This window comes from Mauremys mutica, chromosome 11 (genome assembly GCF_020497125.1).
Source record: "Mauremys mutica isolate MM-2020 ecotype Southern chromosome 11, ASM2049712v1, whole genome shotgun sequence".
Lineage (NCBI taxonomy): Eukaryota > Metazoa > Chordata > Testudines > Geoemydidae > Mauremys > Mauremys mutica.
In genome coordinates this window covers 7284762-7309732 of record NC_059082.1, presented here as the reverse complement: position 1 = coordinate 7309732, position 24971 = coordinate 7284762, and the positions used below count along the sequence as shown (strand labels likewise).

The following is a 24971-nucleotide window of genomic DNA, read 5'->3' as shown; positions in this document are numbered from 1 at the left end:
CTAAAATAATGAGGGTAAACACGTCCCACAATTGAGGGTGTGCGTTGGTCATTCACGGGGACCAGGAGGGAATTTTGTCTGCTCACATGCAGCTTCGTACGACCAGCTCTGTATATTAAGGGGCACGTATATTAGCGTCTTCTGTGACATGAGGCACTTGCCAGGTGCAGGATGCTAGACTAGACAGACCAATGATCTGTTCTGGCAAGGGGCACTCCACATGGTTGTGCATTCAGACTGGAAAGTCCCATGTACTTGGTTTGTCCACCCATGCTTGTTTAATCGTTAAGGGTCTAATTCATCCTTGGTGTCATTCTACTGACTCCAGCGATACGCCGGGGTGAATTCAGCCCTAACCACGTTAAACCAGCATGCTACATGAATAAGATGGCACGTCACACACGGGAACTCTGGACTGTTCAAAAACAGGGTGTTTTACATGATGTAAGTGTGTAACAGAGAGGGGTTGGGCATCAGGTCCCATCTATCACCCCTCCCCCAGCCTGACCAAGGAGCAGGGCTCTCATCTCCCTGAGTGGGGCCCACTGGACCACCGTTTCCTCACTGCCTTTCTCCCCATTCCCATTTTTACAATAGCCCTGTGGCCAACTGGAGGTGCTGCCCAGGCAGCAATACCCGTGTCTCCCCTCCTTTTGTGGCACCCACTACTGTACCTTGTCTCTCAGGGCTCGTCTTCACTGCAGAGATAACTCGACTGCTGCCCCTCACCCGGCTCCCGGCCTCAGACAAAAACCCTTAACCTGAGCTGTTCGACCCATTGGGGGTCCAGGCACAACTCAGCAGCTGCTAACTCTGGGCAGCTCCAGTGTTATTCCACACTGTGGTGGCTCTCATTCGAGCCAGTCTAACTTGAGAAGGGTTAACATGGCAGTGAAGACAAGCCCTTAGGTAGTCCTGGCCCCTAATAGTTCAAAGAATCCAAGATGGCTGCCATAATTATTATTTATACTACAGTTGCACCCAGAGGCCCCAGCCAAGCTCAGGACCCTGTTCAAACACATTCCTTGCCCCAAAGAGCTTACACAAGACAGACAAAGGGTGAGAAGTGGCCCAGAGGTGGGAAATGAGTCACCTCAGGTCAGTCGCAGAAGTGGAAATAAAACCAGGTCTCCTGGCAGCCAGGCAAGCATCCAGTGCAGTGCAGCCCATGGGCTCAGCTGGGTCACCACTTCCTGGCACGTGCCATCAGACCAGCTAGCTTCAACTTAAAACACCAGGGCAGTAAAATGTGGGGTAACCTTTCCAGGAGATTCATTCCTGCAAAACACATTGAAGCTCTTTGGCCTAGCAAGCTCATGATGAAGCTCCATGTAAATCAAACCATATCTGCAAGTCTGACAGTGGCAAAGCACCCTCATTTCCCCTACACATCATGTAGCCTCCCACCATTATATCACCTGATAACCTTGACAGATCATCCTTGTAGTGTGGAGACAAAGTTTCTCCCTGTCAATAGTGTTTAAGGGTCACGTTGCACATCTTTGGCTTCATTTTACTATTGCAAATTTCAGCCTGCTGAGCTGTTATTTTCAGCGCCTTGTTAAGAAGAGTTTTAACAGATATCTTTCAAAAACCTACCAGTACATCTAAAATTAAACATCTGAGACTGAGAGCTGGGACGTTGGATTGCACACACTGTAGATTGAGAAAAATTAACCACAAACTCTGCATTGTCAAATTGCAACACATTCACTTCCTTTGCTAATTTTTGGAGGCTGCATTTCCTAAACCAAACGCTGGTTAGTAATGTTCACAGCCAAGGACATGCTTTGAGTGGCTCATGTAAAAGTGTTTTTGATACAGAAAGGCCTTTCTTGTGAGTGTTCTTTTTTTCTATGAAGCCCAGCACTTTTGGCATGCGTTGGATTGTACACAGACAGGAGCAGCTTTCAGACCCTCCACTTGTAGCTGGGGTTAGCCAAAGGGACCTCACTACTTCTCTGCTCGTTGTCACTCCCCCATGAAGTTTGGTTAACTCCTTCATTGCTCTGAATACTGGGAAACCCCTGCCACTGCAGACATTTTGGGATTATTTATTTATTAATAATAAACTGGACAAATTGGAGAAATGGTCTGAAATAAACAGGATGAAATTCAGTAAGGACAAATGCAAAGTGCTCCACTTAGGAAGGAACAATCATTTGCACACATACAAAATGGGAAATGACTGCCTAGGAAGGAGCACTGCGGAAAGGGATCTGGAGGTCATAGTGGATCCCAAGCTAAATATGAGTCAAAAGCAGGGCTGGCTCCATGTTTTTTGCCGCCCCAAGCAAAAAATTTTTCCCGCACTCCCCTGGCCCCACCCCAACTCCACCCCTTCCCGGCCCCATTCCAACCCCTTCCCCAAATCCCTGGCCCCGCCTCCTCCCCCGGGTGCGCCGCATTTCCCCTCCCTCCCAGGCTTGCTGTTCCTCTGCCCCCCCAGGTTACTTCCTGCGGCCCGCCGCCCACCTCCATTCTGCTTTCTCCCCTGAGCACGCTGCAGCCGCTCCGCTTCTCCCCCCTATCTTCCAGGCTTGCCGCGCGAATCAGCTGTTTTGCGGCAAGCCTGGGACGGAGGGGAGAGAAGTGGAGCGGCGGCACGCTCTGGGGAGCAGGCGGCAGTGGAGCAGAGGTGAGCGGGGGGGAGCGGTTCCTCTGCTGCCCCACCCCCAGGGTTACTTCCTGCGGCCCTCTCTGCGCCCCCCATCGCTGCAGCTCACCTCCGCTCAGGGCCGGCTCCTGGCTTTTTGCGCCCCAAGCAACAACAACAACAAAAAAGGAACCGGAGTGCCGCCCCTTGGAAAGTACCGCCCCAAGCACATGCCCTGTCAACAGTGTAACACTGTTACAAAAAAACTGAACATCATTCTGGGATGTATCATCAGGAGTGTTGCAAGCAAGACACAAGAAGTACCGGTAATTCTTCTGTTCTACTCCGCGCTGATAAGGCCTCAGCTGGAGTATTGTATCTAGTTCTGGGCGCCACATTTCAGGAAAGATCTGGACAAATTGGAGAAAGTCCAGAGAAGAGCAACAAAAATTATTAAAGGTCTAGAAAACATGACCCATGAGGGAAGATTGAAAAAAATTGGTTTGTTTAGTTTGGAGAAGCGAAGACTGAGGGGGGACATGATAATGATTTTCAGTACATAAAAGGTTGTTATAAGGAGGAGGTAGAAAAATTGTTCTCCTTAACCTCTGAGGATAGGAAAAGAAGCAATGGGCTTAAATTGCAGCAAGAGAGGTTTAGGTTGAAAATTAGGAAAAACTTCCTAACTGTCAGGGTGGGTAAGCACTGGAATGAATCGCCTAGAGAAGTTGTGGAATCTCCATCATTGGAGATTTTTCAGAGCAGGTTAAACAAACCCCTGTCAGGGATGGTCTAGATCAGTGGTTCCCCATATTGTTCTGCCGCTTGTGCAGGGAAAGCCCATGGTGGGCCAGGCCAGTTTGTTTACCTGCCGCGTTCGCTGCTCCAGGCCTATGGGAGCTGCTGGAAGCGGTGCGGGCCGAGAGATGTACTGGCCGCCACTTCCAGCAGCTCCCACTGGCCTGGAGCGGCGAACCGTGGCCAGTGGGAGCCGCGATCGGCTGGACAGGACAGGTAAACAAACCAGCCCGGCCCGCCAGGGGCTTTCCCTGAACAAGCGGCGTCCCAAGTTTGGGAACCACTGGTCTAGATAATACTTAGTCCTGCCATGAGTGCAGGAGACTGGACTAGATGGCCTCTCGAGGTGCCTTCCAGTCCTATGATTCTATGATTGTTAACAGACCCTGTATGTGAAACCTGGAAAGCAGAATGCTGCTTTGGAACATGCTCGTGTTCCTCAGCACATCTGCCATTTCACTGGCATCCAGGCTGCCTGGGTTTCTGATGGGGAAACTCAGAAGCAGAGAGATGAAGTGACTTGTCCAAGCCCACACTGCAGTTCAGGGGCAATGCTGACAGAAAAGCCCAGATCTCCTGACTCCCAGCCCAACTTCCTGGCCTGCTGGATCTAAATCATTTCCTGGCATTTTCCAAATATGTTGGAGATGGTACGTTAAAGTTCATGCACAAATATAGACATAGACACACCACAGTCACTTAGACAAATTTGTGCCTTGGAGTATATGTGTGGAAGGTGAACAATGCCTCCTCTTATCAACATGGTAACGGAGCGGATAAACCTTTGCACATACGTGCATTTTCTCAACCATCCTAGGTCCCATCGAGGTCAATGGTGAAACCACCACTGATTAGCCCCAAATGAGCACAGATCTCTCTCTCACCACGAAGACCTGCCCTATAGTCCTTCTGGAAATGGGAGCAAGAGCCCAGTGATCTAGCCACACAACTAACTGTCTCAATGGCTATTAGCCAGGATGGGCAGGAATGGTGTCCCTAGCCTCTGTATGCCAGAAGCTGGGATTGGGTGACAGGGGATGGATCACTTGATGATAACCTGTCTGTTCATTCCCTTTGGGGCACCTCTTATTGGCCACTGTCAGAGGATACTGGGCTAGATGGACCTTTGGTCTGACCCAGTACAGCCATTCTTATGTTCTTATGTGCTGGAGAAAAGGGTGTTTTTATATAACTACCCCATTTGTGTCCCTTTTCGCAGGAGCTCATGCCTCAAATCACCAGCAATCCTTAACTGCTACTACTGCGGGAATTCAGCAGTTCTGGCTATGAGGCACCCACCCTCAAGCCAGGCCTTGTGAATCTAAACCCAAGAACCTGTCCAAAGTCAAGGCCTGTGTCATGTAAAAAGTCAGACTAGCTTCCCCTCTGGCTTCATAATCTATGAGAGCTAGTGAGCAGCAGGGCCGGTGCAGCCATTTAGGCGACCTAGGCGGTCGCCTAGGGCACTAGGATTTGGGGGGCGCCATTTTCTTCGGCAGCGACCGCAGTGGCCGGATCTTCGGCCGCCCCAGTTGCCGCCGGCATTTCGGCGGAGGAAGCTGGGGCAGGGGAGCGCGGGGAGGGCCGCCTGCAGCAAGTAAGGGTGGGGGCGGCACGCAGGGGAACTCCCCGCCCCAGCTCACCCCTGCCCTGCCTCCTCCCCGAGCACGCTGTGGCTGCTTCACTTCTCCCGCCTCCCAGACTTGCGGTGCCTAAGCTGATTGGTGCCGCAAGCCTGGGAGGTGGGAGAAGTGAAGCAGCGACGGCGTGCTCGGGGTGCTCATGCTTGTGCGCGGAGCAGGGGTGAGCTGGGGCGGGGGGGTGCCTCAGGGCAGAGGGTGCGGGGTGGGGAGCTGCTGCAAGGGGGGTGCCTCAGGGCGGAGGGGGGGAGCTGCCGTGGGGGAGGGGTGCCTCAGGGTGGAGGGGGGGAGCTGGCGCGGGAGGGGGTGCGTCTCAGGGTGCGGGGTGGGGGAAGGCGCAAGGTGGAAGTTTCGCCTAGGGCGCGAAACATCCTTGCACCGGCCCTGGTGAGCAGAATAAGGAGGAGGAGGAGACTTTGCATTTCCAGAGAACCTTTGAATTGAGGCACTCAAAACACTTTACTAATGTCTGCAAATTAATACTCAACACCTCTGGGGCTTTGTCTTCACTTTTGAAAAGGAAGTGTTTTTACCATGGGATAGAGGTTGCGTTAGCTATCCCGCTGGAAAAGTCTTGTGGAGATCAGGCACTGTAGTTTTACTGCAACATGAACTAGGTGAGATTAGCCACAGGCAGGGGTATAGTGCTGACCTGGCCTACGTACTTTGTAGTAAAAACTACAGGTGCGTTGTCTCCACCAGGGTTTTACAGTGAGAGGACTATCACACAGTAGTTGTGTCTCTGAAAAAAGCCCACTTTATAGCAGTGAAGACAGCCTGTGAGATAGGTGGGTGCCATACCCTTTTACGTGAGGCATGAAACAGATTAAAGGCCCCTTCTACATATTTGCCTTGTCCTGTCAACCAGGGTGAGCAGCTTTTGTTCTTCATCTCCAAGCGTTCTTGTCATGTGCATCTTCCAAGCTGCCACCCAACCTTCTTCGTGCTCTCCTTCAGCATCTCAATCCACCTCCTTCTGGTCTTTCTCCTGGTCTTTGTCCTGTAACTATTAGCTCTTCTACTCTCCGAACAACATAGCCTGCATCTTGTTGTCTCACATGACCCAGCCATCTCAGTCTATGCTCCTCCAGCTTTCCCGTGATTGGGCTACGTGCATCATGGCTCATACCATTTCACTGAACATCTGGGGGTCACAGTAGCGTGTCAGCTCTTGTCTTACCCAGCGACCACCTGAGAATTCTCATTTTGGCTGTATGAAGAAGTTGCTCTTCCCTCTTCCTCGCTGGCCAGCATTCCCACCCCTATGTCACGGCTGGCCGAATCATGATCTCATACACTTTGCTGTTGAGTGTACTTGGCAATATTCTTATCGCAGAGAATTCCCATCAACTCCCTCCACTTACACCAATGGCTCTTCATGTGGCTTCCAACATCTGTGTCCACATTCCCCTGGCTCAACACAGAACTGAGGTATTTAAATTGTTGCACAGACTTTTACTCCATACCATTTCGTTTTATTGGTTTCTTGTCCCTGGTTTTTGTTGGCTGATTCATAAGCCATTTTCTTCTAATGCAGCCCTCCATAATTCTAGATCCCCTTCCAGTTCGTATTTATTTCATGGCACAATGTAAAGGCATCAGTGAAAAGCACGCTTCATGGAGCCTCTCTCCTAATCTCCTGCATCTAGGTATCCATTACAGTCACAATAGGCTGATCCTCCCTGTAGACCTACTCTGGCAGTGAATGACTCACTGTAGCCACAGCTGCTTCTTGCTACTGTTGTGCTACCCTCGGACATCTCCATGAGAGTCTGAACCTATGTATCTGGCAGGCTGTGTGACCACAGGTGCCACCATAACAATTCTCTAGGAACTCTGACATAAGCCTTCTCTAAATCCACAAACACTAAGTGCAATTCCTTCTGTTTCTCCCTGCACTTCTCCTGCAGTATCCAAGCTGTGAACACTGCACCCATCATTGACCTTCCTGGCATAAACACAAACTGGTTGTCACTTCATGATGCTCCAGCTCCTCTTGAAGTCTTCTCTAGAAAATTCTCTCCAGCCATTTCATGCTATGACTCATTAACTTGATGTGATGACTACATTTTTGCACATCTCCTTTAAGCATGGGGCGGCGGGTGAACCGGCAGTTGTGGGAGATTAGCCCCCTCCCCTTCTGCCTGAGGCCCTGCCTCTCCCCTTTCCCTTCTGTCCCTCCCTTACTGGAGCCCAGAGCAGCAGAGCCCCACTGCAGCCACTGGCACTCCAGCCCAGCACCCCCATCCCCAGCACACACACCCCGACCCCAACCCCGGAGCATCGGGTGGGCAGTGCCGCCACAGCACCCCCAACCAGAGTGCCAGGCGGGGACAAGCTCTAGCCTCCCCAAGTTCCGGCGACAGGCCATCCGCCCCCAGCCCAGCCCGGGCCACGAAACAGTGGGAACTCACAGGGACTCCTGGGGGCAGAGCATGGGCGGGGCCACACCAGGCTGTTTGGGGAGGCTCAGCTTCCCCCAGCCTATGATACCTGCTGCCCACACCCTTAGGCATGAAGAGAGAGACCAACACGCTCTTCCTCCACTCATCAGGAATTTTTCCAGCATGAGAATTAAGCAGAAAAGGTTCACCATCATCACCACTCCCTCGTGGCCTCACGCTTTAAACGCCTTGACTGGTTCACCATCTGCTCCCACTGCCTTCCCACATTTCATCCTCTTCAGCGCTGTCTGAGTCTCCACCCTGGGGCTAGGTCTTGTGAGGTTTGCACATACTTCCCGCAATGCTTTCTTCGCATTTTCTTCATAGAACAGTTTCTCATAAAACCGCTGCCACCAGTGGCACTGGAACAAGGGTCCTAGGGGTGCTACCACACCCCTTGGCTTGAAGTAGTAATGGCAAACACCAACTACATGGTTTCCACCATCAGCACTCTCGCTATAAAAATTGTTCCGGCACACCTCGCTGCCACCGCCTAACGATTTCACTGTCTTCCCCAGTACTCTTCCGTTTTCATCTTTTCCACACTTCACAGCTCCCAAATCCTCTGTGCTTCTTTGCCTAATCCTGGGGAATATGTATATGCCTTTCCCCCCTGCCTTCGTCAGTAGTCCTGCATCTGAGGCCTTCAACGCCTGACCCTTAACTTCTTCAAATGTGCTTTTCTCTGTGTTCTTCACCAGCTTGGATTCCTCAGAACTTCCCACCATTCTGGCTTTCTGACATTGCTTAAACCTTTCTTTCTTCTTCTTCTTCGCTGCCTCCTCAACATTGCTGGACGACCACCACATTTCCTAGCCAGGAAATTGCCCTCTTTTGTGGTCTTTCCATAACATGTTTGGATTAAAGGTCTCTGTGCAAGGAAAGTTATTCACATACATAAGTGTTTGCAGGGTCAGACCCTCTGTGACTTGCCTCAAGAAATGTGATGAGCCAGTGGCTGAGTTGGGAATAGAACCCAGGAGTCCAGTTCCACCCTGCCCCCACACACTCCTAACCACTAGAAACACTGCTTCCTTCTGAGGTCTAGAAGCAGCGTCACAGACTTTGGTAAATGATTTCAAATACAATCGAAAACCAATCCTGTATTAATTCTATCCTGTGTCCCTCAGTGTCTTAAACTCTAAGCTGGGACTGCGTTTTCATGTGTTTAAACAATGTCTTATACAATGAGGCTTTCTTAGACACATAATCAGTAATAATAACCTAGGCTCATATACCACGGCCTTTAACGAGAGTCTCCCATAGCTGCACAGAGACAATGTGATTAATGTTGCTCTGGTAAGTGTCTTTTCTCCATCCCCCTCCACATCCCCTCCCCGCCAGGGAAAGTTACATGTGGTGGTTTGTAATAAATATGAATAAAGTTAACGTGCGACATGGGGGAATGCATGGCTGGAGAGGTAAACGTCGCATTTGGACCAGACAGCATTGTTAAGGATGCAGCTGAAAGCCACACAGAGTCCGGAGATGTAAAAATGACAGCCCTAGCAGCAGCACGCAGCTCTGTCACATTCCACATCCTGTGTGTTTTCTGGTGTACACAATGCTCGATGGACAGCTGCACCTTTGAACAGAAGACCAGGAACAGAAAATAGAAACTTCCACCTATAGGCCATGTAGCTGAGCTGGGGCTACTGCTTAGCTGTGCCGGTTTCAATGGGAGGCTTATGCAAGCCTCATGCAAGCTGTCCCCTACAGCAGCCTGTCAGACTCATCAGAGACTGCGCTGTTCCCAAGGGGCTGGGATCTCAGAAGCCTATTCTGATGCTGGCTGAGGTCAATGGAAAGGTTCCCATTGAGTTCACCGGGCACTGGATCAGGTCCCAAGGCTGGGCTTTTCAAAGCAGCTGGACACCCAACTCCCTTAGGCTCCATTGGAAATCCCACCTCGGCTTTGAAAGTCCTAGACACCCACAAAGCCTGTTTGAATGGGCTTCATCTTTAATTTCACACTCCTCAATTAAGAACCAGTGCCAAGTTTCAGATTTCTGGTGGGCTAGCTCCGGCGCTGGCCAGAAAAGCATGGGTAGAACATTTTGTACCACAGCAGGACTGTGGTTCTGCCCGGCCGCAGGGTTTCTGCTCAAACTTAAAAAAAAATTGCATTTAGAGAAGAGCCCAAATGTAACCCACTGGTGAGAGAGTTGCAAGGCCCCCTCTGTGCTGACCTGCAGAGGGTAGGAGTCTGTTACAGCCCCACCTAAAGTGTGTGGGATCTTTAGCTCAACTACTGGCACTCTTGCTTTCAGCTCTGGAGATCCTTGGTGTGTTGGCCAAGTCGGTCGCTATCACACAAGCATCAAAAATTTCAGCTCAAAGCTTCCCAGGAAATTATGAGCCTGTGAAAAGGAAATTTGCTTCGCACCCTTAAGCACAGGGTGAACGCTGGCACTCACTGCTATAACAATCCATGCTGGGGTCCATCCAGGGATGTACTTTGAATGTGAAATTACACCTTTGTGAATTTGGTCCCAGATTAACCGGCCTAATGTTGGGGTTTATGACAAGCTCAATGGTACCGACACCAAAAGGATACATCCAGCTTCTACGGAGCCCAGAGTGCACACCTCCACCCCCACCTCTATCTGAATTGGGTTCTTTCCCAGACATTTCCCTCTGGTACGGCTCCATCAGTGATAGCAGCTCTGGAACAGACAGACGTTCTGCCCATGTTTTAGCCAATGTGTTTTCTAGACCTCCTCCAAGCATGGTGCATGGTGGTTAAAATGCCAATGGCTGGTGTTCACTATTGGAGATGCAGCCCTCTGACCCTGGGAAAGTGCCATATAGATAAGGACTTTGAGGATTTACATATGACGTGGGACCTGGCATGCGTTCCCAGGCAGTGCACTGCTCAGAAACAAGGGCTCGACAGTGCTTAGCATATGTGGGACTAAGGCACCCCCCGCAGACAGGCACAGGGCTGAAGTGATGAAGGTTTTAGGGGAGAGAGAAATACAGCAGAGTGAGGAAATACAGGAGAGTCAGAGGAAAAACAACCTCCTGTGCAGAGGAAGGATATGGAGAGAGGGCGTGATGACTTCCAAAGACAGAAAAACTAAATTAAAACAACATTTTATGTTTAAAGCAACAACAGCTGAGACACAGACTGAAGGAAGCCAGGAAACTCTGAACGGAGTCTGACACAGCAGGTTATCTCCTGCTCCTACGGATGACAATAGGAGTCGGCTATTGACTTCCCTGGGAGCGGGACTGGGCCCCCTCCCCCAGAATGGTGTCCTTCTGGATCATAGACCTGCTCAGTAGAACAAAAAAGCATATTCGCTGCTGCCCCATTCCCTGTTCCGGGTGAAATGCTTCCATGCCACCTGAAGTTGTGCTTTAACTCCTCTAGCACTGAGCTTTTAAGTATATTTTAAGTCGAGGGGCACCCAGGCCTTTGAGTGGGTGGTGCCCTTTGGTGTGTGGAAATATGAGAGGAACTGGGGAAAGAGAGTCAAGTTTCAGAAAGGATCTAGTTTTGTGTGAGCACAGGAGCTCACGTGTGCAAGCTGGTGGCCGGGCTGCTACTGGACAGAGGCAGCCTTCTCAGAATATAAAACCAACCTCTATTCATGCTTGGTAATAATCTCTTTCCCACAACTCTGCTTGCCTGCTGCATCACTTATTTCCAGTGAAACCCTGCGCACTTGCTTTTTACACCACAAACTAAATATATTGGTAAAATTTCAAGAGGCGGCTGTATACTGCAGCATGTGCAGGACCAGACTGTGATCTCCGATCGGCCTATCACCATGGTGTCATGTTTTGTGAAAATAGCAATAATGTTTGTAGACACGTGCTCAGTAGCTGATTTCACAGGCTGCCTAATGAAATATGACCTGGGCGGCAGCAATCATAGTGTATAATTAGACAGGACCTTCTACTACAAGGGCGTGTCACCCCCATTTTACAGATGGGAACTTGAAGCAGGGTACGTGAATTATTTCTGATCACAGTGCCTCTGGCAGTCAGAAACAATAGTAAGGTTTCTTGGCATGCAGTTCTATACACTCACCCCTGGAAAACTCCATCACAAAGTTACGGGTTCAGGGATCTTCATAATTTAAAAAAGTATTTCCATGACCTGACATTTTAGGGCCTTTTGCAGGTCAACGTGTGTAGCAGCGGTATCGTCTTCATGGCTGCACTGAGGCTGTTGCTTCATTTTAGCTTAGAAATGAGTCTGAATGAGGAAAATTCCTTTTGAAATCAAAGTTTACAATGAACAACAACTACTTGAATTTGGTGATGGTGGTGCTGACCTGCACCTCAGACACTAAGTGATGGAATAAATGAAGATGGAATTGCAAGGAAGTATTAGAAAATTAGAAAAGAGAATTTTGATTTATACCCAAATGTTGATTTAACCCCTTTTATTACTTACAGGGTTCCCAGTGTATTAGGCTAAATGGTGACAATTTAAATTGTTAGTTTAGCCAGAACATTTATGGTCTACAGCTACATGCCAATTACCATATAGATCAGTGGTTCTCAACCAGGAGTACGCTGGGCGTATGCAGAGGTCTCCCAGGGGGTACATCAACTCATCTCATATTTGCCTAGTTTTACAAGAGGCTACATAAAAAGCACTAATGAAGTCAGTACAAACTAAAAGTTCATACAGAAAATGCCTTGTTTATACTGCTCTATATACTAGACACTGAAATGTATGTGCAATATTTATATTTCGATTGATTTATTTTATAATTATATGGTAAAAATGAGAACGTCAGCAATGTTTCAGTAACAATGAGCTGTGACACTTCTGTATTTTTATGTCTGATTTTGTAAGCAAGTAATTTTTAGGTGAGGAGAAACTTGGGCCAAGCAAGACAATCATGAAAGGGGTATGGTAGTCTGGAAAGGTTGAGAGCCATTGATATAGAATATTCAGCCTCCACATGTCTCTGGTGCCCATTGAAATCAAGGAGATTCCTGCATGTATAAAAGCAAGAAAGGTTCCATTTGTTAAACATTATATTCTGTGGGCCAAACCCTCCTCCAGTTTACACAGATGCAACACTACTGACTGCACTGGGGTTGCACTGGCGTAACCGAGAGCAGAATTTGTCCCTGTGCACAGAGAGCTATAGGGTGGCCAGGCTGGCGTGAAGAGGAAGAGACTTAGGCTTCACAGTGATGCCTCTGAGAGCAGAAACATACCTGGTGTAATAGTATCCCTGTTGCAGCATCATATGATCCGAGCTAGCTGGGTAGTGTTGCTCGTGCCACATTACACTTTGAGGGTTTTCTTCGTGCAGTACCAACCCGAACTGCATTCCAATGGCATTATAACTGGGAACATTGCAAACCAGCTCCCGCCTATTTCTAGGGGTTGGAGAACACGCAATTGCACAATAAGAAGCAAACTGCATATACCCGCTATTCAGACACACGCTATATACGCTGTATACATGCCACACCCCCTACCCCATCCTCATCCTCCGCTCCCTCCCTGCTGGTTTTGACACCGTCAATCACACATTCTCTTCTCAACATCCCATAAGCCTTTTGTGATACTGTCCTTTCCTGGTTCTCTACCTCTCAGCTCTGCCTTTCCCCTGGTGACTCACCCCTCTCCATCCAACCTGGCATCACAGACCATCTTTCCAACCCTCCTCCCCTGATCTCTGTCATTTAGGATTGTAAGTTGCCCAGAACAGGGCCCAGGCTCTCCCCTATGCTCAGTGACCAACACAAGGTAGGAACTATGGCAATATCAATAATCAATACAACTGTATTTATTTAGATAATGGGCATGGGGGAGAAGGTGGCTTGGCCTTCCTCAGAGGAGAGCTAAATGTAATTTATGCAGGTGAGCTGTGTTATGCATGTGGTCAGACCGGGCTCTTCTGGCATTAAATTTTAGGAATCTATGAAAAAGGGGGACCTTGCTCTGCAGATGGTACAAATGTAAACCTGGGGGTTACTTGCCCATTGTGAAACACTGAGCCTATGGAACAGCTGGGAACTGGATGCAGATCTCCTGAATTCCAGCCAAGTATCTTAACCACAACCTTCCTCTTTCCCTGCCAGCAACTCACGGGATGCCCCTAATTTGTTTAAAATGGATCAGCTTGTAACTCCGTCCTCTTTCACATGTGGTGCTGGGCAGCCTGCACGGACTAGATCATCTAGGGCTGCTCAGATGAAGATGGAACCCGTCATCTCTGCAGTTCTGTGGACGATGCAGCCTATAGCCGCTGTGTTGCAGGACTCCATGGGCAGTATCTGGGCCATGTTGATAGTCCCATGTTGTGGACTATCTGACACAGGCGTAGTAGTATAGTCGGAATGATAAGCTGATCAGAAACCGCTGCTGTACATTTCGGGAAGTGCTCCCAATTCCATACTCATGTTCATATGACTTGTGTTACCTATGAGTATTGAGTAATATAGAGAGACGAGTCATTAATTAACATGCACTATTTAAACCCTTGTGTGAGATGGCAGAGGCATCCCACGAGGCAGGTGTTGTGCGTGAATTCTCACTACGTTCCATTTTCATTCATTCAAACCTTGGGACTTGTGTCTTGTGGCCACTCAGGTGCCCTTCTATGGCACAAGTCTGCAAGGTGCTGACTCCCACCTGCAAAATGCAGAGCTGAAGGTAATGGGAGTGGAGAGTGCTCAGTGCCACACAAGACTGGACTTTTACTAAGCACAAAATACACTCTACATGCTAAGTCATAGAAGGGGTTAAATCAGCACAGGCCGATTTCTCTTGCAAACTAACTTCCTTGGTTTCATGACTCACCTTCCTCCCCTCTCCGACCCAGCACAGACTCATTATACTCCCTTGTAACTGCATTTCGGTTTCTTGAAGAAACATTTACATCATGTGTATCAATGAATGGGACAATAGTCTGGAAATGTAAAGGGCAGAGAGCACTTCCCTTCCCAGTCTAAAACTCTGGCATAGGAGCTATTGGGTGCCTCAGGATGTTGCAGGGAGTAATTAATATTTGGAACGGCCTTTGAAGACAAAGGGTGCTATGTATTATTACTTTCACACCCCCTCTGAGCTTTCTTGCAAACTATGATCCACAGGCGCCTAAGCACCGTTGTGACCAAATACACATGGATCTTTTCTCATCCACGTCTTTGTACCACAAGCAATGCCAGCCCATATGCTTGGGACAGTCTCCATCTTCATGGGACAAAGAATCTCCCATCAAATCCTCCTTCAAACTACTGTTCTTCCAAGAAGTCTACACAAAATGGCCATTGCTAGATTTCTACCATCACCTCCAGCTCATATTGATGTCCCATGTGCTGTCTCCTATGCTTAATCTCTGTCTGTCTGCAAACACCTTGGGGCTGTGGCTTCGGATGTTTGCAGCACTGGTGGTGCTCCATAAATAATAATATAGCGTTTGCAGCATACAGTACCACACATAAAGAGGAATATATGCAATGGGGTAAGCCACACACTAAAATAGCCCATGCACAAGCTTCAGCAGTGACAGCACGCTTAAAATATTCTTAACTGTTTTACTAATTAAAATTTTCCAGGGAAGTCATTGTTATGGCCAACACCTTGTCTTTCAGGTCACTGAGCCTTTTTCCCTGCAGAGCTGTCAGTTAAGCAGAGAGTGTTAAACTCCACTTTTCTTGTAAGGCATTTGGTGGATTTATGTATTTATTTATTGGCACAATAGCAGCATGGGTGAAACTGGCTGCTCAGCATTTCGTGCATGCGGTTTATTGGCTTTTTATCATCCTCCAAATAGAGAAAATTGTAGGTGAGTTGGGATTGTTCTAACTTTCCAGCTGAATCACTGCTGTCATGGTTAGGAAGATTCAAGTAAGAGAACAATTCCACGGACGTGAGCCAGCACAACACTGAGTTAACCCACACATTGTTACAACTATGAATTACAATGGCAGTCCATAGTTTTCTGGTCAGATCTTTGAGTAGTGCATGTTGTGAAGGATGTATGAAAAATGTTAAGCCCTGGAATGGACACACCAAGTGCATATTCATAAGATTTCACTGTAGCAATGTCTGCAATGGTATCACATTTTCTTTGCATGGTTTCCCTGTCTGCATTGAAAGGAAAGCACTTGAAATAAACCATAAAAAGAGTTTGTATAACAAAGCTATTACATCAGAGATGTCAGAAGCTAAGCTAAGGTTATAATAATTGGAAGCCACCTTCCACTACATTATTGCTTAATTATTATTTGTATTGCTGCGCTGCCCAGGAGCTCCAGTCATGCACCAGAACCATTGTGTTAGGCACTGTACACATGTAACATAAATGTGGTCCCTGCCCAAAGAGCTTCCAATCCATGTCTTCCAATCCATGTCTACACTACCCGCCGGATCAGCAGACAGCAATTGATCCAGCGGGGATCGATTTATCGTGTCTAGTTTAGACGCGATAAATCAACCCCCAAGCACTCTCCCATCGACTCCTGTACTCCAGCTCGGCGAGAGGCGCAGGCAGAGTTGATGTGGGGAGCGGCAGCAGTCGACTCACCGCGGTGAAGACACCACGGTAAGTTGATCTAAGTATGTCGACTTCAGCTACATTATTCACGTAGCTGAAGTTGCGTAATTTAGTTCGATCTCCCCCAGTGTAGACCAGGGCTAAGGCCATGTCTACACTGCATACCTTCCAGCGGCAGGAGAGAGCTTTCCTACTGGCATAATAAAACCACCCCCGAGTGTTTTTTCACACCCCTGACCGACAAAAGTGCAGTGCAGACATAGCCTAAGTGTGAGATGAGACAACAGGTGGAGACAGACAGACAGACCGGGGAGTACAAGGAAACAAGGAGGCAATCTTGGTTAGCAGGATAGGCAGAGGTCTTAGCACACCAGCTGCCTAACCATTGTCAAGTGTTGTGTAGGCATCCTGGAAAAGGAGGGTTTTAAGAAGGGATTTGAAGGAAGACAATGAGGTAGCTCTGCGGTGTTTATGGGGAGCTTCTCCCAAGCATGAGGGGCAGCTTGGGAGAAAGCATGAAGGTGCTTGTTTGAAGATGTAACAAGCGGGCGATGAAGGCTGGCACTGTGTCTGCCTTACCGAAGTAGCTCGTTTCATGACTATAGCTGGACGCTGACTCTTGCAGCAGCAGTTGGTTGGTTGGTTGCATACCCGAGAAGCCAGGATTACAACTTTCCCAAGGATAGGGGAGAATGGCCTGCGGAACACCAGTAGGGTCAGTGACGCAGCCAGTCAGCAGTTTCCTGTTACACGAATAAGGAACCAAACTGATGAATGGTGACAAATGAATATTTTTATTTGAAATATTTCAAGAAACTAAAAATTCAAAAGCTTATATTAAAATGAGCTCTCATGTCAGATGGAAGTTTGGCTGATCTCCAGAAAGCAAAAGGGATTTCCCCGGTCTTGGGGAAATCTTTTTGGTCTGTCCAACTTCAATCTCTTTGTCATTTTTCTGAATATTTTTCTTTTATTCCACAGATTTGAAATCCACAGAGTAAACTTTCTTCCTGCACCTTCTGCAGCCACTCGTTGGGGAAAGCATACACAGGACTGAAATGAACTGAATTCTCCTGAATTAAAACTAGGATTTTTTGACTCTAGTGTCATTTAACCATGAAAAAATTACTATAAAAATAGTAAAGGAAAAGAGACCAGCTGTTTAAAGGGTCTATATGGGCCTGTTTTGAAATGCTCAGTCCCTATTTTCATATACCGGTACCCCCAGACTTTGCACTCAAGTAAGGAGTATTAAAAGGGTATTAATAGGGGTTTCCCTACTACAGGGAGAGAAATGTGGCTTAGTGGTCTGAGTATAGATGAGATTCAGGATCTTCTCATCTCTGACCTGGCTCTGACAGTAACTCCCTCTGTAACCCTGCACGCCATGCCTCTGTTAGCCCATCTGTTTTTGTCTTTGCAGCTATCTTCTCAAGGTGATCATGGAAGGTGAGGTTTTACTCTGGGGTATCATCACGTTGCACATTTTTACCACAGAAAGCTATGTTCAGTGTGTTTTTGGCACTCCTATTATCAAGAAGAAATGCATTTACTATTGTTTTTCCAGGGTTTGGTTTGAACCTCCATTTCTGGAAGCATTGTTCCATAATTCGGAGGTCCTCCGTTAATGCTTCCTCAATGTCAAGGGTTCTCAAACTGGGGGTTGGGACCCCTCAGGGGGTCGCGAGGTTATTACATGGGCGGTCGCAAGGTGTCAACCTCCATCCCAAACCATGCTTTGCCTCCAGAATTTATAATGGTGTTAAATATATAAAAAAGTGGTTTTAATTTGTAAGGGGGGTTGCTATGTGAAAGGGGTCACCAGTACAGAAGTTTGAGAGCCACTGCTCAATGTCATGGAAGTTTGGTGCTTGGATTGTCCTGGCAAGACCATCTGCACATCCAAATGTAAGTGATTTAGCTGGAGGCATGTCACTTATGTAAATATTAAAAAGGGTTGGTGGGAGTACAGAACCTTGTGGTAGCCCATTGTTTATGGTGCGCGGTGAGCTGGTTTTATTAATCTGTCTGTTACTAAGCCTGGGCCAAAGCAGGCAAAGCGTTTGGTAGCAAGATATAATTCTTGCAAGTTTCAGCATCAGGCTCTTAATCCAGACAGTGTCATACACAGATGACAGGTTGACAAATACTGCACCAGCGTTTACGTCTTTCTGATAGCCAGCCTCAGTGTGAGTAGTGAGTGCCAGAACATGGTCACAACAACTTGGACAGAGATAACTGGCTCAGTAAAAGGGCGTATTCTTTTGAAGATGATATGCTCAAGAAGTTTATAGGTCATGCACAGTGGAGAAATCAGCCTATAGCAGGGGTCAGCAACCTACGGCACGCGTGCCAAAGGTGGCACGCGAGGCGATTTTTGATGGCACGTGGGGCAGGCTGAGTGGCTCAGCCCGCTGCCGCTCTGGGGTTCCCGCTGCTGGCCCCTTGCCAGCCAGGGTCCCACCACTGGTCCCACTCAGCGCCCGCTGCTGGCCTGGGGTTCCTTCCCAGCTGGCAGGAGCCGGCAGCTGAAACCCCAGAGCGGGGGCGGGCAGAGACGCTCAGCCCACCACCAAAATAAAGCTTCTGAAACATTTTGAAAACCTTTACATATAACAGTAGTTTGGTTATATATTATGGACTTATAGAGAGACCTTCTAAAAAATGTTAAAATGTATTACTGGCACGCGAAACCTTAAATTAGAGTGTAGACATGAAGACTCGGCACACCACTGCTGAAAGGTTGCTGACCCCTGGCTTATAGCTTCCCGCTTCATCAGTGGGCTTCCCAGGCTTTGGAATGGCAATTATCATTGCTGCAAAGATAAAAACAAGAGCCCACATCATTCAGAAACTCGCGGGCACAACCCGGGGTGCATCGGCATCAGTGTTGCGAACATCTGCACTAGCACCTGGATAGTCGGCGGATGAATATTGCGCACCGGTATGGAGCAGATGCAACCAGACACAACTTGTTGACAAGGCCGGCTTTGGCCGTTTCCCCTGATTCCTCTGAATCGGGCCCCGCACCTAAGAGGGCCCCACGCCCACAGCTAAGAGGGCCCTGCGCCCTAAAGAAGAGCACCTAACTTAGGCGCCTTTTTAATTTTTACTCACCCGGCGGCGCTCCAGGTCTTCGGCAGCAGGTCCTTTGGTGCCGCGGAAGACTCGGAGCGAAGACCCGGAGCACCGCCGAGTGAGTCATCCCTGCCGGGGCCCCGTCGAAACTATCTGAATCGGGCCCCACACTTCCTAAAGCCGGCTGTGCTTGTTGACACCCAGTGACTCCGAGCAGCACCCACCAGGATTGGGGCCCCACTGGGCTACACTTTGGTACAAAACATTTTGCAAGCCAATTCTTTGGGGGCAGGGGAGGAGTTGTCTCCTACTCAAGCCATTTCCCCTGGGGTCAGGAACGGCCACGCCCAGTTACACCTCATTTCACAAAGATGGTGCAGATCCTTTTCCCAGGTCCTCCCCTGCCGGGCACAGTGAGGCCAATTGGGATGGGGATGGAGAAGAGACAGTGAAGATTTGCTATTTCACTAGGAGGGTGGTGAAGCGCTGGAATGGGTTCCCTAGGGAGGTGGTGGAATCTCCATCCTTAGAGGTTTTTAAGGTCAGGCTTGACAAAGCCCTGGCTGGGATGATTTAGTTGTTGTTGTTCCTGCTTTGAGCAGGGGGTTGGACTAGATACCTCCTGAGGTCCCTTCCAACCCTGATCTGTGATTCTATGATAATTATTGGGTGCACTGGGGTAGCTCCTAGGAGAGGCCGCCGGGGTCCAGGACCCCTTTGGGCTGGGCGTAGTCCCCACACACACAGCCAGCCGGGTCTCTGCCCCAAGGGGCTTCCAAGCCGAGCGAGCTGGGGCTTGGGGCGCTCAGAGCCTCAGGACACAGGGCCAGAGGGGAAGGCAGGGGGGCAGCTCGGCTTGTCCCTTAGGAGGGGAGGAGCAAAGGGACCAAGCCCTGCTGCTGCTGGGGGGCACAGCGGGGTCCCGCCCCCTGCAGGCAGGGGAAGGAGCCGGGTGGGGCGCAGCAGGCTGGGTCTGCAGGCGGCGGTGGTGGGGGGGTTCTCGTTTCCCAGGACCCCGCCTCCTCCTGGGCTCCCGCTGCCGGAGCGAGCGGCTCCAGCCCCCGGAAACCCGACTGGCTGCCGCTGCCGCGAAGTTGTTGCGAAGCGGCGCAAGCAGGAGGCGGAGGAGGGAGCCGGGGCGGGGGGAAGGCGCCGGGGCCAGGCTGGCTGCACGTCCCGCTCCCCGGGCAGGCGGATCCGGACCCCCCCCGGCCCGGCATGTTTGAGCGCCCGGATCCGGCGTCTGCACCAGCCGCGGGGCTCCTGCCGGGGACGAGCCCGTGACTCGCGGCGCGGAGGGGACGCCCGCGGGCTCCGGCCATGGACGAGGAGGTGAGTCGCTTGGGGGGGCCGCGGGAGCCGCCTCGACAGCCCCCCACTTTCCAGGGCGGGGGGCGGGGAAGGAGCCCTGAAAAGTAGCAGCCCCCGGGGGGAGGAGGCGAAGAATCTCCCTCCCTCCCCCGGGGTAGACGCGAAGAAGCTCCCCAGGAGCCTGAGTTTTCAGCCTCAGTCCGCCCCCACCCCTAGCTGCCTGTGTTGCAATCTGCAGCGTTCCTTGGGCTGCACAAACTGTTGAGCCTTTTTTGTTGTGTTTGCAGCTCTGCCCCCAGCCCCTGGGAGTTTCCCCGGGGAAAGCGCAGCCCAGAGCTTTGCAGTCCTTAAAAAACAAAATCCGGAGAGCAGGATGGAGAGGGGGAAAGAAAGTCTGCTCCTTGTCCCCCCATCCCCCCCCCCGGGCTGGCGGCGGGTGAAAGGGAACAGGGGAGAACAGAGGCAGCTCTCACTAGGGCCTGGCTTGGCCTGAAGACTTTTTTTCTTCTTCTTCGTTTTTGGTATGCGATGGCATTTGGCCCGGAAAGTGGAGGGTGAGAAGATTGTTGTTGATGGATGATGGGCTGGTAATAAGAGGGAAAGGAGAACTCACTTCAGCTTCAGTGAGAGCTGCTCACTCTGCTTTCACTCCCCCTGAAGCGAGAAGCCGGCCCAAACGTGCGCCTTTGAGTGCCCTTGGTCTCCTGGGTGGCACTGGAAGATGCTGTCACCTTCTGCCAGCCGGCATTATCCAAAGTACCCCCAAAGCTCCCTGCCGAATGCAAACGTGGACGGGTTAGTGTGAAACCTAAACAGGAAAACATATGGGGCGCCAGGCATCGCAATCATCCAGCAGCTGGGATGTACCAGTTGCTGAGAATGGCTGCCCAACATGAACAAGCAGAACACCTAGTATCTGTTGCAGTTTCTGCTGTATCCATAGTGTAGCAGGTGCAAGGCGCACTCACTGCTGTGATGAGGGTGGCGTAAATGGCTGCATGGATAAATAGTATAAAGGTCTCCGGTTTTTAAATGACAGTCTTGCTGACTTTTGGCTTCCCCGTGAACAAGTTACAGAAGAGCAGTAATTCCTTGGATACAGTTTTCCCTCTAGCTTTTAAATAAGCACGGCCATACTGGGTCAGCCCAGTGGTCCATCTAGCCCAGTATCCTGTCAGAGGCCAATGCCAGGTGCATCAGAGGGGATGAACAGCACAAGGCAATTATCGTGTGATCCATCCTGGGTTGACCTGTCCCAGCTTCTGGCAGTCAGAGGCTTAGGGGCACGCAGAGCATAGGGTTGTATCCTTGACCATCTTGGCTAATAGCCATTGATGGACCTATCCTCCAGGAACTTATCTAACTTTTTTCGGAACCCAGTTATACTTTTGGCCTTCACAACACACCCTGGCAACAAGTTGCGTGAAGCAGTACTTCCTTATGTTTGTTTTAAACCTGATGCCTATTAATTTCATTTGGTGCCCCCTGGTTCTTGTGTTATGTAAAGGTGTTAATAACACTTCCTTATTCACTTCCTTCACACCAGTCAAGATTTTATAGACCTCTGTTTGACCCTTCTTAATCGTCTCTTTTCTAAGCTGCACCGTTCCAGTCTTTTTAATCTGTCCTCACATGAAAGCTGTTCCATACCACTAATCATTTTTGTTGTCCTTCTCTGTACTTTTTCTGATTCTTATATATCTTTTTTGAGATGGGATGACCAGAATTGCATGCAGTATTCAAAGGGTGGGCGTACCATGGATTTATTAAGCAGAATTACTTGCATCCGAAGAAGTGGGTATTCACCCACGAAAGCTCATGCTGCAAAACGTCTGTTAGTCTATAAGGTGCCACAGGATTCTTTGCTGCTTCTACAGAACCAGACTAACACGGCTACCCCTCTGATACTAAGCAGAATTAGTATTTTCTATCTTGTGTGTCCCTTTACTTATGGTTCCTAACATTTGGTTAGATTTTTTGACTGATGCTGCACACTGTACAGATGTTTTCGGAGAACTTTCCCTGATGACTCCAAGATCTTTTCCTTGAGTGGTAACAGCTAAGTTAGACCCCATCGTTTTGTTTGTAGAGTTGGGATTATATTTTCCAACGGGTGTTACTTTGCACTTATTAACATAGAATTTCATTGTCCATTTTCTTGCCAGTCATCCAGTTTAATGAGATCCCTTTGTAACTCTTTGCAATCAGTTGTGGACTTAACTATCCTGAGTTATTTAAATGGTTTAAATTGGTTGGGTGAAACTGGTCTATTTTTGTACTTTCTAAGTATGAGTCTGATGAAACCCAGCCATTTAAAATGAAACCCTTATTTATGCCATCATACTTCCCAATTCTCTCTGTTTAAGGATTTTGTACTGGTGCCCATCACCATAAGGTCTGAGCATCTACCAGGCTAATAGATTGACAAAGTGCCTTGTGGGCTTCAGGAGCAGGGCCAGCTTTAGGGTGTGCGGGGCCCGATTCTAAAGAGCTGCCGCCGAAGATAGCGGTGGCAATTCGGCAGCAGCTCAATCGGTTGCCGCTGTCTTTGGCGGCACTTCGGCAGAGGGTCCTTCCTCGGCAGCAGTTGTCTTCCGGGGCCTTACCTTGCAGGGCCCCTCTTCCGGACGCTGCGGGGCCCGACTCACGGGAATTGGGGGAATCGGCCTAAAGCCGGCCCTGTTCAGGAGGGTGTCAACTCTTCTCCCATATCAGGCTATGGGAGGTTCTGCTTGGGCAGGGATTGAATTTGGGGAAATGGGTGTGGCCGTTGTTTCTCTTTCCATGCGCTGTCGGTGTTTGTGCTCCTTCGGCCCATTGCGCAGTACTCCGTCTCTACCAGGATTTATTCTAACACTACGAGCTTGCAAGCAACTTAAACAAATGTCATTCTTTTTCTCTCATCAGCTGGCCACAGCATTATTTCCTCCTCCTTTCCCCAAATGAGAGTCTGCTGCCCTTATATGGGCAAAGCTCCCATTGCTAACTGGAATGGGAGTTCATCCTGCTTGAGGACTTCAGAATTGGGCCACAGCACATGTTAAGCCTTCAAGTTATGCCTTTCACCCTCCCCCTGTCCCCTTTCATTTCAGTCTCCAAAACTGTGTGGTAAGGCCCAGGGTTTCTGAAAACTGGCAATAAAACAGTTGGGAGATTGCAATGCAGCCCAAGGTGGTAGCGACTGAAAGCTGTTATTATCCACTGGCCTACATGAAATTAATCCACATCACAAAAGCCACCTTTCAGCTGGCAACCTTCTTAGCTGTTTTGGTAAGCAGGCCGAAGCCTGAATGAGTTTGGATACTGAACCAGACCGAGAGGTGGTCACCCCCGTTCAGCAGTGAGGCGCATTGGCAGGGTGCTGGGAGGACAGCTTTCACTCCTGCTGCCAAGGCTGCCCCTTCTGTGTTCTGATTACTTAAGTTTGCAGTTCCGCTCACGCTGCCCTTTTTTCTAATGCTAAATTAACACTTCGCAGGCCACTTTTTCAAAGACAGCCTTGAATCCTGCACCCACCGGTAATTGCAAATGCTATTTCATGAGCACGATCAGCCATAGGTGGCAATGGTTAGTGTTAATTGTCTAGTTACCTGATTTGCCATTACAGTTTTGACAGAAAGCTAAATTAGAACACTTTGGCCTGCAGTATTGCATGTGCAAGATCAGAGGCCAAGTTGAGGTCCCCTGGGGAAAAAAAATAGTTTTACCAGATGGCACTAGGGCAGTGGTTCTCAACCAGGGGTATGCGGAGGTCTTACATCAACTCATCTAGATATTGTCTAGTTTTACGAGAGGCTACATAAAAAGCACTAGCAAAGTCAGTACAAGACTAAAATTTTATACGGCTCTGTCTACTATACACTGAAATGTAAGTACATTATTTGTATTCCAATCGATTTATAATTATATGGTAAAAATGAGAAAGTCAGCAATGTTTCAGTAACAGTGAGCTGTGACATTTTTGTATTTTTATGTCTGATTTTGTAAGGAAATAGTTTTTCAGTGAGGTGAAACGCAAGACAAATCAGACTCCTGGAAGGGGGACAGTTGTCTGGAAAGATTGAGCGCCTCAGCACTAGGGTATTCATCAAAAGTAGAGGGAAGTCGTTCTTGTTACAGGTGTACTTTTGATTAGTCATAGTTAGTTACAGTTGCTGTATATCTGCTTTAAATGCGCTTAGTGAAACTTTGCAAGGAACTTGAATACCTTATGTATAGTTAGTTCAGAAACCACCATAGTGATTAAACTTTTTTTTTGCTCAGGAGAAATCATGGAATAGCAGGGTTGGAAGGGACCTCAGGAGGTCATCTAGTCCAACCCCCTGCTCAAAGCCGGACCAATCCCCAACTAATGTGGGTTGGGGTGGGATTGTTTTGTGACTTTTTTTATTCCAGCAAAAGCCCTAGCGCAGACGCAGTTATACCAGAAAAGAAATGAAAGTTGTGGTTTTGTGAGCCTGAAAATACTGGGAGAGGCTGGAGCGAGGTTAGAGCTGGTTGTTTAAGTGTTTAAAAAATAAAAAGCCTCTGAAGTCTTACATCCTTGCTAAGATTTGTAATCATAAGTGTGTCCAAATTGGACACATGAAACTCATGTTTTTCTGGTAAAGTGGCCATAATGTAA

The 24971-nt window shown here is 48.9% G+C and overlaps 2 protein-coding genes across 2 annotated transcripts in view; one reads left to right on the top strand and one right to left on the bottom strand.

Moving 5' to 3' along the window:
* Positions 1–24971, bottom strand: part of PCSK6 (proprotein convertase subtilisin/kexin type 6) — a 267354-nt gene that overhangs the window by 168709 nt on the left and 73674 nt on the right. The window lies entirely within an intron of this gene.
* PLEKHO2 (pleckstrin homology domain containing O2) overlaps positions 20094–24971 on the top strand; it is a 45758-nt gene continuing 40880 nt past the window's right edge. The window contains exon 1 of the mRNA XM_044980731.1: positions 20094–20368. Coding sequence (XP_044836666.1) covers positions 20357–20368 — 12 coding nt within the window. The 5' untranslated portion in view covers positions 20094–20356. The remainder of the gene's footprint in view (positions 20369–24971) is intronic.